The sequence below is a fragment of the Geotrypetes seraphini genome, chromosome 14 (assembly GCF_902459505.1).
Source record: "Geotrypetes seraphini chromosome 14, aGeoSer1.1, whole genome shotgun sequence".
Lineage (NCBI taxonomy): Eukaryota > Metazoa > Chordata > Amphibia > Gymnophiona > Dermophiidae > Geotrypetes > Geotrypetes seraphini.
This window is the reverse complement of record NC_047097.1, coordinates 22,495,033-22,507,867: the sequence shown is the minus strand read 5'-3', so window position 1 is coordinate 22,507,867 and position 12,835 is coordinate 22,495,033. Positions and strand designations below refer to the sequence as shown.

The 12,835-nt window shown below is 41.9% G+C and overlaps 2 protein-coding genes across 12 annotated transcripts in view; one reads left to right on the top strand and one right to left on the bottom strand.

Annotated features, from left to right (window-relative positions):
• GALK2 (galactokinase 2) overlaps positions 1-12,160 on the top strand; it is a 136,387-nt gene extending 124,227 nt beyond the window's left edge. For both annotated transcript variants that reach the window (XM_033920263.1, XM_033920264.1), the window contains exon 10: positions 11,581-12,160. In XM_033920263.1, the coding sequence (XP_033776154.1) occupies positions 11,581-11,788 (208 nt within the window). In that variant the 3' untranslated portion in view covers positions 11,789-12,160. The remainder of the gene's footprint in view (positions 1-11,580) is intronic.
• FAM227B (family with sequence similarity 227 member B) overlaps positions 1-12,835 on the bottom strand; it is a 413,569-nt gene that overhangs the window by 124,065 nt on the left and 276,669 nt on the right. Inside the window, exon 16 of one of the 10 annotated variants that reach the window (XM_033920253.1) lies at positions 12,257-12,435. The exons of the other annotated variants lie outside the window; for them this stretch is intronic. The gene's annotated coding sequence lies outside the window, so the exon portion shown is untranslated. Of the gene's footprint in view, positions 1-12,256; positions 12,436-12,835 lie in introns of those variants that run through there. 10 annotated transcript variants of the gene reach the window in all.

Here is a 12,835-nt window from a genome sequence, read left to right as displayed (position 1 = left end):
ATCGCAACCTGATTGTCTGTGCACAACAGAAGGACCTGAGGAAAGAGAAGGTGTTGGAAGGCCTTGAGGGCGTAAAACATCGCTCTGAGTTCCAGGAAATTGATTTGATGTTTCCTCTCCTGGGCTGACCAAAGACCTTGAGTCTGGAACTCGTTCAAGTGAGCTCCCCATGCATACAGAGAGGCGTCGGTGGTGATGACTAGTTGATGAGGAGGCTGATGGAACAGAAGACCTCTGGATAGATTTGAGGATACCAACCACCATTGCAGAGACTGACGAAGAGATGATGTCACAGATATGTGTCGTGAGCAAGGGTCCGACGCTTGGGACCACTGGGTCGCAAGGGTCCATTGAGGAGTGCGCAGGTGAAGACGGGCATGAGGTGTGACATGAACTGTGGATGCCATGTGTCCCAAGAGCACCATCATTTGCCTTGCTGAGATGGACGGCAGAGGAAGTACCTGGTGACATAGAGACTGAAGGGTCTGAAGACGATTGGATGGCAAGAAAGCTCTCATGAGGAGTGTATCTAGGATCGCTCCAATGAATTGAAGTCTCTGAGTGGGAATGATATGGGATTTGGGTAGATTGATCTCGAATCCCAGAAGTTGTAGAAACTGGATGGTTTGGTTGGTGGCCAGAAGGACCGCTTGGGCAGAAGTGTCTTTGATCAACCAATCATCCAGGTAAGGAAATACATGCAGGTGGTGAGAGCGTAGAAAAGCCGCCACCACAATGAGACATTTGGTGAATACCCTTGGAGATGAGACAAGACCGAAGGGCAGCACCTTGTACTGGTAATGACAATGATTGATCATGAATCGGAGATATGGTCTTGAGGTTACATTGATCGGTATGTGAGTGTAAGCCTCTTTGAGATCGAGGGAGCATAGCCAGTCGTTTTGATTTAGAAGGGGATAAAGGATGGCTAAAGAAAGCATCTTGAATTTTTCTTTTACTAGATGAATGTTGAGATCGCGAAGATCCAGGATGGGTCTGAGATCTCCTGTCTTTTTGGGAACTAGAAAGTAACGGGAGTAGAATCCCTGCCCCTTTTGATCTAGAGGAACTTCCTCTATAGCGTTCAGAAGGAGGAGGGATTGGACCTCCTGAATAAGGAGGGCTGATTGAGGACTGTTCAAAGCAGACTCTTTTGGCAGGCTTTGAGGTGGGAGAGTCTGAAAGTTGAGAGAGTAGCCGTGGCGGATGATGTTGAGGACCCATTGGTCCGAAGTGATTACTTCCCACCGGCTGAGGAACAGAGAAAGTCGACCTCCTATTGGTTGAGGCAGGAGAGCAGGAATAGGGATACTGGCTATACTGCGGAGAATGAAGTCAAAAGGGCTGTGACTTTTGCTGAGGAGGTTGTTTTACAGCTTGTTGTTGTTGCTGTTGTCTGGGAGGCTGACGTTGCTGTTGCCTCTGACGCCTAGGTTGTTGAGCAGTGGTAGGCAATGGACGGGCTGTGAAACGGCGTTGATAGGCCGATTGCTGCCTGTATGGTCTTGGCGGAGGAGGCTTCTTTTTATTCTTGAGCAGGGTATCCCAGCGCGTCTCATGAGCAGAGAGCTTTTGTGTGGTTGAGTCCATGGAATCCCCAAAGAGCTCATCCCCTAGACATGGGGCATTGGCTAACCGATCTTGATGGTTAACATCAAGCTCGGATACCCGAAGCCAGGCCAAACGACGCATAGCTACTGACATTGCTGTCGCTCTGGATGTAAGTTCAAAAGTGTCATATATGGATCTCACCATAAACTTACGCAATTGGAGAAGAGACGACAAGCATGTGTGAAAAGCGGAATGCTTTCGTGAAGGAAGATATTTCTCGAAAGAAGCCATGGTGGTAAGGAGATGCTTTAAATAAAAAGAAAAATGAAAAGCATAATTACTAGCCCTATTAGCTAACATAGCATTTTGGTAGAGCCTCTTACCAAATTTATCCATGGCCCTTCCTTCTCTGCCAGGAGGGACAGATGCATATACACTGGCTCCTGAAGTCTTTTTAAGGGTGGATTCGACAAATAAGGATTCATGTGGTAGTTGAGGTTTGTCGAACCCAGGAATGGGAATTACCTTATATAGAGAATCCAGTTTACGTGGGGCCCCTGGGACAGTTAAAGGAGTCTCTAAATTCTTATAGAAAGTTTCCCTCAGGATGTCATGAAGGGGAAGTTTCAAAAATTCCTTTGGAGGCTGATCAAAATCAAGGGCATCCAAAAAAGCTTTAGACTTTTTGGATTCAGCCTCCAAAGGAATGGACAAGGACTCACACATCTCTTTCAAAAAACTAGAGAAAGAGGAAGTGGCCTGTTTGGAGGATGGGTCAGGGACAGCCGAATCCTCCTCCTCTGAGGAACATTCTCCTTCAGAAAGAAAGGGTTCCTCTGAGTCTCCCCACAGATCAGGGTCCCTTACATGGGAAGAATGGTCCCGAGACTCAGGTGTCGACGTTTGCATGTGTCGGGTTTTGCGCATCGACTTACCCGACCTCATCGATACCGTGTCCGGAGAAGTTATCGGACGCACCGGTGCCGAAGTCTGCACCGATTGATGGTGAGCTCTCGGCTCCGGTGCAAGGACTGGCATCGATACCGATGAGGTTAGGTGAAGCGGTACCGAAACAGTGGAAGCGGTTAATACGGGTTCCACAATCGGTACCGATACAGGTTGTTCAACAACCGGTACCGATGGCTCGGTGCGAACTGGCACCGGAAGGTTCGGTGTCATGATAGCAGGAAGGAGTCGTTCTAATTGCTCCTTAAGCTGCACCTGAAGGATGGCCGTAATGCGGTCATCGAGGGATGGCACCGGTACCGCTTTTTTCTTCTGCGGTACCTGCGGTGTCGCTCGACGCCCCGGAGATGAGGAGCCCGATGTCGAGGGACTCACCTCTATAGGGGCGGAGCGCTTCCGCTGGCGTCGAACCGGCGGCAGGATTGGGCTCACTGCACTCGAGGCCGGAAGACGTTCCAGCGGGGAAGGCTTCTTAGCCGGCTTACCTGACTGTTGGGATGCCGGTGTGGAATCACGCGGCGTCGAAGACGAGGGTGCCGACTGAATCGGTGCCGAAGCCGGAGTCGAAGGAACGGGGTCGGACATCTCGGCACCGAACAACAATCGCTGTTGAATTAAGCGATTTTTTAATGTTCGTTTTTTCAAAGTAGCACAGCGGGTGCAAGAAGAGGCCTGATGCTCAGGACCCAAACACTGTAAACACCAGTTGTGTGGGTCCGTGAGAGATATAGGCCTAGCACACCGCTGGCACTTTTTAAAACCCGGTTGAGGGGGCATGAAAGGAAAAACGGCTTCCGCCAAATCGAAGGCCGAGGCTTCGATGGTGGCAGAAGGCCCCGCCGGGGAAAACCGAAAATTGAAGAAAAAAATGAAAGATTTTTTTTTTTTTTTTTTAACAAAATAAAAGAAAGAAAAAAGGCAAATTAAGCCAAACGTTTACGCGAGCGGGAAGGCAAGTTAGGAAAAAATTTCAACAGCCGTTGAAAACGCGTCTTCTTAGCTCCGCGGAAACTAAGAAACTGAGGGACCGCGCGCCTCTGTCGGGCGGGAAGGCACTCGCGTGTGCGCGGTGCGGCCGAGCTAGAACTTTCTAAAAAGTTCTTAGAGTGCAATCACTCTAAAATTGTCCGTACCGGGGCTCCGTCGGTGCCGTCACCCATCAGTCAAGAATAGCTGCCTGCTTGTCCTGGGATAAGAGAAATACTGGAGACCATAACAATTCCACCTCCTAAATTGACTTACTAGGACCAAAATCTACCTTGGGAGCCATTTAACTGGCACATTGGAGAAGACCCCTTCTAGACATTTTGACTGTAGACTAGGGTTACCAGACTTGTTGAAGCCAAAAAGAGGACACATAGCACTTGCCCACCCTATCCCCACACAAACCTCATCTCCTCTGAGCTCGGGATCATATCTAGAGGGCCTCCAAGCATGCACAGATGAGAAGTGATGTCATCACTTTGCATTTGCACATGATCGGAGGCCTTCCAGATGCGGCCTTGAGCTCGTCAGAGCTGGGGGGTGGGGGGTCTATCGGGTTTTTAAAAGAGGACATGTTCAGGTAAATCCAAACATCTATTATGCTTACTTTGCTTATGCTTTAATTTTGCCCTGTTCTAGACTCAAGGAAGAGGAGAAGAGATTTCAGGTCTACCATATGAGTAACAGTTGATTAATTCCAGGCTCATTGTGGGGGGAGAAGCGCAGCAGTGATTTCTAGGTCTGTGGTGGATGGGGTTGAGGGTGGCTTACTAGCAGTGCTTACAGGCATCAAAAGACTGAATAGTAAATCCTTCAGCACTTATAGGAACATACATTTGAAGTCAAAACACATTCCATAGAATGGAAACAATTCCAAAAGTAATTAGCATTGTTTGCAAAGGTTCTCATGTTGTCTTGAGAAAATAAGTTTATGCAGCATAGTGTTCAGAAGAAAGATATCTGTAAATTCAAAACTTTCATTTGTATAGCTGAAGGAGGATGGATGTATTTGGTTAAGTATAAGACCTTGCCTAGGTTATTTTATTGATTTACCGTGCCTGCTCTTAGTTATCAACATTTTCTTTGAGCAATGGTTCATAGACTGAAAGATGAGATTGAGATGCTACACTTTAAAATCTTTTTACTGGGTGACAGCACTGAGAGGGATTTGTTTCTAATTTAACATGGCAGTTATTGCTTAGACTTGAGAGGTTTGATATTGTTTGTGATTCCATTATCTTTTGATCCTCCTTATTGACTCTCCTCCCCTGCAACTAACATGCAGTAACTACAAGGTTTTACCACACTTTCGGAAAACGGCCTAGACGTAATTTAAAATGACTTGACAAATGGACTACAAGAGGGTAATTTTATAACAGGTAATCAGTATATGAAGTACATAGGTACCTATTTTATAAATAGGCACCTATAGATTGTGAACAGGCTAAAATATTTACATGCAAAAAAAACCTCTATGTGTATATTTTATGATTATGCACGAGTAAGTCATGACTGCTCAAAATCCTTCCCTAAACACAGCTATTTTAAAGTCATGTACCTCCCAAAATATGACATTGAAAATATTCCAAAAGACTACTGGATAAAACTAGACATCAGATTTGTTTGTTTTGATACAGGAGATAGAGAGCCCGAAGAGTTATGGAATGACATCAAAACTGTAATTAGTAATGAAGCTAAAATAACCTAAACAACCGCCTCTATCAAACTACGTCACCCAGACATAGAAAAACACCCCCCCCCCCTTTCACACACCCTCCAATCAAAGAAGTCAAATGGAAAAAACTGTATGACGGACTACTGGCAACACAAGCAGTAAAACTGGATAACCAAATCTCCAACCTACTGATAACCACCCCCGAATACAAGATCTTCAGAAAAGAAATAAAAACGATACTCTTCAAGAAATCACTGAAACACTCTTAACATATCAATTACCTTCCATCCTCCTGCCTTCACCCCGCCCCACAGATACTACCAGTTCTTCTCAACTTCTCTTGAATTCACCAATGATCTACTGTATCCCACCATTTATATCTCTTTTTGTAATCCGCCTTTACCAATGATCCAATATTGTAACCCACCATTTAGAACTCTTTTGTAATCCGCCTTGAACTGCAAGGTAATGGCGGAATAGAAATCTCTAATGTAATGTATTGTAATGTAATACTCCAGAAGAGAAAGAAAGTCAAGGAATCACCTTGAATCTCAGAAGAAACCAGAAAAATAGCAGAACAAAGAAGACAAACAAAACTTTCTGGTGATAGAGAAAAAGTATCACAAATGAACCAAGTGTTTCAATGTCAAGTTAGGCAAGACAAAGAACGATATCCAGATATTTTAAAAGAAGAAGTCTTAGTAGCAATTAAAGCTTTTTCGAAAAACAAGTCACTTGGTATCGATGGTGTTCCAATTGAATTAATCAAAGGCTCAGAAGGTGCTATCATGGCCCTCACTCGACTGTGTCGACAGTTTTGGAAGGAAAAAACGTGGCCAACCAATTCAAGAAGATCATTGTTCATACTATACCGAAGAAAGGTGATGCCAAGGACTGTAACAACTACAGAACAATTGCATTTATTCTGCCCACCAGCAAAATATTACTGAAAATAATACAAACAATCACACATTGAACAAGAACTACCTGAAGTTCAGGCTGGTTTCAGAAAAGATCAAGGAACAAGAGACATTATTGCCAATGTTAGATGGATATTGGAGAAGAGCAAAGAATACCAAAAGCCCCTATACTTTGCTTCATTGACTACAGCAAGGCTTTTGACTGTGGATCACAATAAACTATGGAGAACTCTAGCACAAATGGGAATACCCAAACAGATAACTCAAACAGCTGATAGAGCCTCTATGAAAATCAAGAAGCTGCAGTAAGAACAGAATATGGCAACACTGATTGGTTTCCAATAAAAGGGCGTTAGGCAAGATGCATCTTGTCACCTTACCTGTTCAACCTTTATGGCGAAGCCATTTTCAGAAAAGCAAATTTGGAAGAAGAAAGCATTGGTTTCAAAGTTGGTGGCCGAAATACAACCTGTGCTATGCAGATGATACAACGCTCATCACCAGCAGCAAAGACGACATGTTGTATCTACTGAGAAAAAACAAAGCTGAAAGTCATAACATGGGATTAGAACTGAACATAAACAAAATGAAGATCATGAACATGAACATGGAAAATGATGAAGATTTTGAGCTTGAAGGCGATAGAATAGAAGTTGTAAAGGATTTCAATCTCCTGGGCTCTTTTGTAAACAACTAGCAGGGAAGAAATACTCTGCAGAATAGCACTGGGTCACTTTTCAATGAAGGCTCTCAACAAAGTATTCAAAGGCAAGGAAATAACACTCCAAAAGAAGATCAGACTTGTCCACGCACTTATTTTCTGAGTGGTCAATTACGTATGTGAAAGCTGGACACTACGGAAACAAGACAGAAAGAAGATTGCCTCATTTGAGCTTTGGTGCTGGAGAAGGATTTTATGCTTGTCGTAGACCACCAGAAGAACTAACAAATCAATTCTGGAAGAGATCAAACCGGCTGTCATTCGAAGCCCAAATGATGAAATTACGATTGTCTTATTTTGGTCACATTGTCAGAAGAGAAAGATCATTAGAGAATGGCATTATGTTTGGGAAGATTGAAGGAACCAGGCAAAGAGGGTGACCTGCAATCAAATGGCTGGACTTGTTGAAAACAACCACGGGGATGACTCTGGAGGACCTTACTGGACTAGCACAAAACCAATCTCTTTTTAGATCTGTAATTCATCAAGTCGCTAGGACTCGAACATGAGTCGATGGCACCTGACTGCAGTAGGCATACCTTTCCACATGAGGTGATTTGATAAGAGGCTTTTTTATGCGCATATATTAGCATATATAAAGAAAAAGTTAAAAAAATACCCCCAATAAAGAATATCACTAAGCAGCTCTTCATAAAGTATATTAATGAGGAATTACTTCACTAACCTCTGATGATCTTTAGAACAACTAAAATGATTATTATGAAATTGTGAGATTGCATGAGTTTTATATCATATATTAGCATATACATATGATACAGTAAATCCTTTATAATTTATTTATCTATATTTAATTGAATGAGTACATGATGCATTATTGAAATTTGTCCAAACGGATACAAAATTGAATTAGTATGCCGAGACAACAAAAGAGGAGGAGGGCTAGCAATCATAGTAAAAAACAACTTCAACATCAAAGTCCTAGCCAAGCACTCCACACCTCACTTAGACCTACTAGCCTGCCAACTTTCAGATAACACACTTACAGGAAATCTAAACTGCCTTCTATGCTACATCACCCCAGGAAAATGGAACACCACTAAACAAGAACTAGAAGAGTTCATCCTCCAGAACTCTCTTTCCTCTACAAATAATCTGATCCTCGGAGATTTAAACCTCCACCTAGAAGACCACACCTCCAAACAAGTAGTAGAAATTCTATCATACCTCAATACCCTATCGTACCAGATCCTCAACCCAGAACCAACACACGAAAAAGGTCATCAACTCGATATTGCAGCATACTCATCCCCTAATCTCAACACACAACATATCAAAATCACCAACGGCGCCTGGCACCCCACCCTATGGTCGGACCACTATAAATATAACTTCACCATCAACTGGGAGCATAATAAAAATAAACCCACTCCACCCAAAACAAGCATTATGTTCAGACAGAAAATCGATCCCACCACATTCTGGAGAGCAGTGGATCCTGCAATAGATTCCAGCAACCCTAGTGAATTCATAAATACCTGGCGGTCTCTCAGCGAATCGACCTTAAACAAACTAGCACCACTAAAATCAAAAAATAAAATATGTAGACAATCAGACAAATGGTTTGACATGGAACTCCTTCATCTAAAAAGGAAATGTAGACAACTAGAAAGGGCATGGAAAAAACAGAAACAAGATAACACCAAAACAGAATGGAAAATCCAAATCAAGCAATACAAAATCAAACTGAAGGAGAAACGAAAAGACTATTACTCCAATCTCATTGGCACCGACAAACCAGACACAAAAAAACTTTTCAACCTAGTAAGAAACCTCACCGATACCAAACCATGCCTAGCCACCCAGGGAAACCTAATACCAACAGCCACTCAACTAGCAGATCACTTCAAAAATAAAATCATCACAATCAGAACAACATTCAATAACTCACAAAACAACATAGAAGATATTCTAATAAAACCCACAACAGATGAAGCCATCTCAGCAGACAGGTCCTGGACCAACTTCCCTACAACCCAGTGGTCAGAACTGGACAGGCTATATAAAAAATACTGCAAGTCCTCATGCGACCTGAACAACTGCCCATCATACCTACTAGCAACAGCTTCCACCAACTTCAAAGCTAGCTACACGTTGTGGTTGCAAACCACACTCAGGGAAGGCCAGTTCCCACCAGACCTTGGAGAAATCATAATAACCCCTATACTGAAAGACCCCAAAGGTCTAATAAATAACCCGTCAAATTACAGGCCAATCGCTTCTATCCCTACATACGTCAAAATAATAGAAGGTCTAGTGGCACAACAACTATCCATGTACCTAGAAGCCCACAACATCCTACATCCATCCCAATCTGGATTCAGAACTAACCACAGTACAGAAACTCTTCTGGTATCTTTACTAGACATAACCCGAAGACACCTCAGCCAAGGAAACAGATTGCTAATCATCCAACTTGATCTCTCAGCGGCTTTCGATCTAGTGGACCATCCCATACTTCTCCAGATTCTAGACGCAATAGGAATCTCAGGTAAAGTGCACAACTGGTTCCAAGGCTTCCTTAAAACAAGAACATATAGAGTCAAGTCAAAAGAAATTCTATCAGAACCATGGTCTAACCCCTGCGGAGTGCCACAAGGCTCTCCCCTCTCTCCCACACTTTTCAACCTATTCATTGCTTCCCTAGGCAGCACCCTAGATGCCCTAAACATAACTTCATTCAGCTATGCGGATGACATAACCATCCTCCTTCCATTCGACATCCACGACCCCATCTCCACAGGACGCCTGAAAACTATAATGGAAACAGTAGAAAAATGGATGACAAATCAAAAGTTGAAGCTGAACATGGACAAAACTAAATTCCTACTACTAGAGAAGGACAAAAAACCATCCCTAACAGAACTGGAAGTAAACTCAATCAAGTACCCAATACAGAGTTCCCTCAAAATCCTGGGAATACAACTAGACAGATGCTGCACTATGCAAACACAAATCCATAAAATCATCCAAAAAGCATTCTTCACAATGCGTAATCTGAGAAAAATAAGAAAATTATTTAATAAAGACCAATTCAGGATCATTGTCCAATCCCTCGTACTAAGTATGGTAGACTACTGCAACAGCCTTTATCTACCGTGCCCAATCAACACAATAAAAAAACTACAGACCGTCCAGAACACAGCCCTCAGACTCATATACTCACTCAGCAAATACGACCATATTACCAAAGCATACTTAGAATCTCACTGGCTACCAATAAAAGCAAGAACACAATTCAAATTCTACTGTCTCCTATTCAAAGTAACCCACGGCACGGCACCCAGCTACCTAAACAACCAATTTCACTACTATCTCTTATCCAGAAGAAGGAGAACACAGAACATTTTCACCTACCCTCCTCTCAATGGTACTCGACGTAAGAAACTTTATGACAACCTACTAGGGACACAGGCAGCTAATATTGACTCCGACATCTCAAAATTACTGATCGAAATTACAGACATAAAAGAGTTCCGAAAAGAAATAAAAACACTACTGTTCAAAAAATATCTCCCATCAATCTAAACCGCCACCTAATGAGTTCTCAATCAACTCCTTGGGAAAAGAATCTCTTTACCCAACCCAAACTAAACACCACTACTGTCCATATCATCAACATTAATTAACCAACATCATGCAATCATCAAAACAATAAATACACCCCGCTTATAGGCATATGATGCTACTCAACATCCTAAGAAACTTGACTCAGCTCATGTAACAACTTCTGTAATCTAGAACATATTGTAATTCCTTATTCTCCACCAGTAGTAAATTGACTCAGCTCATGTAACATCTTCTGTAATCTAGAACATATTGTAATTCCTTATTCTCCACCAGTAGTAAATTGACTCAGTTGCTATTAACATCTCCTGCGATATTGAATGTACTATAATTCTGCAATATAAACTGTAATTATCTCTTCCTATAATGTAATTCTACTGGAAACGCCCAGATATTTTCTTTATTGTAATCCGTGGCTATGTTACATCTGCTGCGATATTGAATGTATTGTAACTCTTCACTGTTACTTGTAATCTACTCTTCTCCTGTAATGTAATTCTACTGGAAATGTCCAGATATCATCTTTATTGTAATCCGCCTAGAACCGCAAGGCACAGGCGGAATAGAAATCCCTAATGTAATGTAATGTAATGCAGCTGTTAGAGGAGTTGTGGAGTGAGAATGGGGAAAATTTTTTTTTTTTTTTTTTTTAAATCACAGTCCCTTTAAGAAATTGTGGGCTTCACTTGGGGCTCACAATCTATGTTACTGCAGCCAGGAACATGCCAATATTCAGTGCCAAAGCTAACCGTGCAAAATTAGGACACTTATATGGTCCTATTATACAGGTACTGGCATTAAGGGCTCCTTTTACGAAGGTGCGTTAGGGCCTTAATGCATAGAATAGCGTGCGCTAAAATGCCCCGCGCGCCAGCCACTACGCCTCCTCTTGAGCAGGCGATAGTTTTTCGGCTAGCGCGCACTAAAAACGCTAGCGCACCTTCGTAAAAGGAGCCCTAAATATTGCTCCATATCAGCTGTACGACTGCTTTTTCTAAAGAGCTAGAAACATCTCCAACAATTGACATTTTGTACTGTTGACGCAAGTCAGTTGCAAAACCATAACACTGTTTAGTAATGGTCCCAATATGCACAGCATTGTTATATCGTTTGGTATCTAGTAAACATTTTTAGTTTTAAGTGTAATTTGTAAAATGATCCTTCTGATTTTCTCTCAGGAAATCTGGAGCTATCGGCTCAAGGCTGACTGGAGCAGGATGGGGAGGCTGCACCGTCTCAATGGTCCCTGCTGAGAAGCTGACAAGTTTCCTTGCCAGCGTAAAAGATGCCTATTATAAAACTGACGACAAGAGGCTGGGCCTGCAAAATAGAAGCCCGTTTGCCACCAAGCCTGGAGGCGGAGCGATGGTTTTTCTTGAGGCTTAAAAAAATGTAAAATTTGAAAAAGAAACCGTGCAAGGCTTTGGAGAACTGGCAAGGCGTCCTTTGCCACAGTAAATAATCTCTTTTCTGGTTCATATTATAATAAGTAGTTACAATTATCAAGCTACATAACTAAAGAAACAGTTGAAATTGTTGTCCTGTACATTTTTCCATTTTGAAAAAAATCTTTACTGTATCAGTGAAAACCTTTCAGCTTTCTAATAGTATACAGCTCAGTAAAAATCTAGTAACATTTATTGGATTGAATGTTGAAATTTAATATTAAATGAAAACAAATAAAACACCCATACTTCTTAAATAAGACTTTTTTCCCTTTATTGTCTTGAAGGGATAGTACATACCAATACTTCTTCAGTTATGGAATATGCTAAGCTACCTCAGATTTATACTTATGAGAGGACTAACATTTGAATCTCTTATTCTTAACAAAGCAATCCTCCTAGCTGCTGAAATGACTTCTGGAGTGAATGGGAAGCCAGTACGCAATAGGAAATGAGACATGTCTTCTATTCTGATTGTTGAAAACAGATAAGGATAAAAATGTTGATCTGGTTAGTTAACAAAGTTACTGGACTCAAAAATGCAACATCCTATCTTCTTCTGCTCCTTCTCAGAAAATCCCCTTTTACCTGGCAAGAAACCAAACCACCAGTTATGTGCATTTTGAAGCCATATACATTCTGTGAGTCCACCCCTAGCTTTGAAGGCGGGCGCTGCCATGAGGGAGTGAGAATTAGCATAGTCTTTTAACCTTTACTTTTAGCAGGTGCCAAAATTCATTGTTTAACCTGAATTTCAATTTTGTCTTATCTCTTTTAAAATTTAAATTTAAGGGGCACTTTTACTAAAGAGCAATAAAAATCAGGGCTTAAGGCATGGTAATGTGAAATTTTACTACAAGCTATGCCTAGATTTTCTGTGACATCTATTTAGGGCTTTTTCATTTTTTCTTATTCGCGTTAAATTCTCCTACATTAATCTGTCAGTGCAATATAATTAGTGCATACTATCAGGTTGCGTCCACATCCA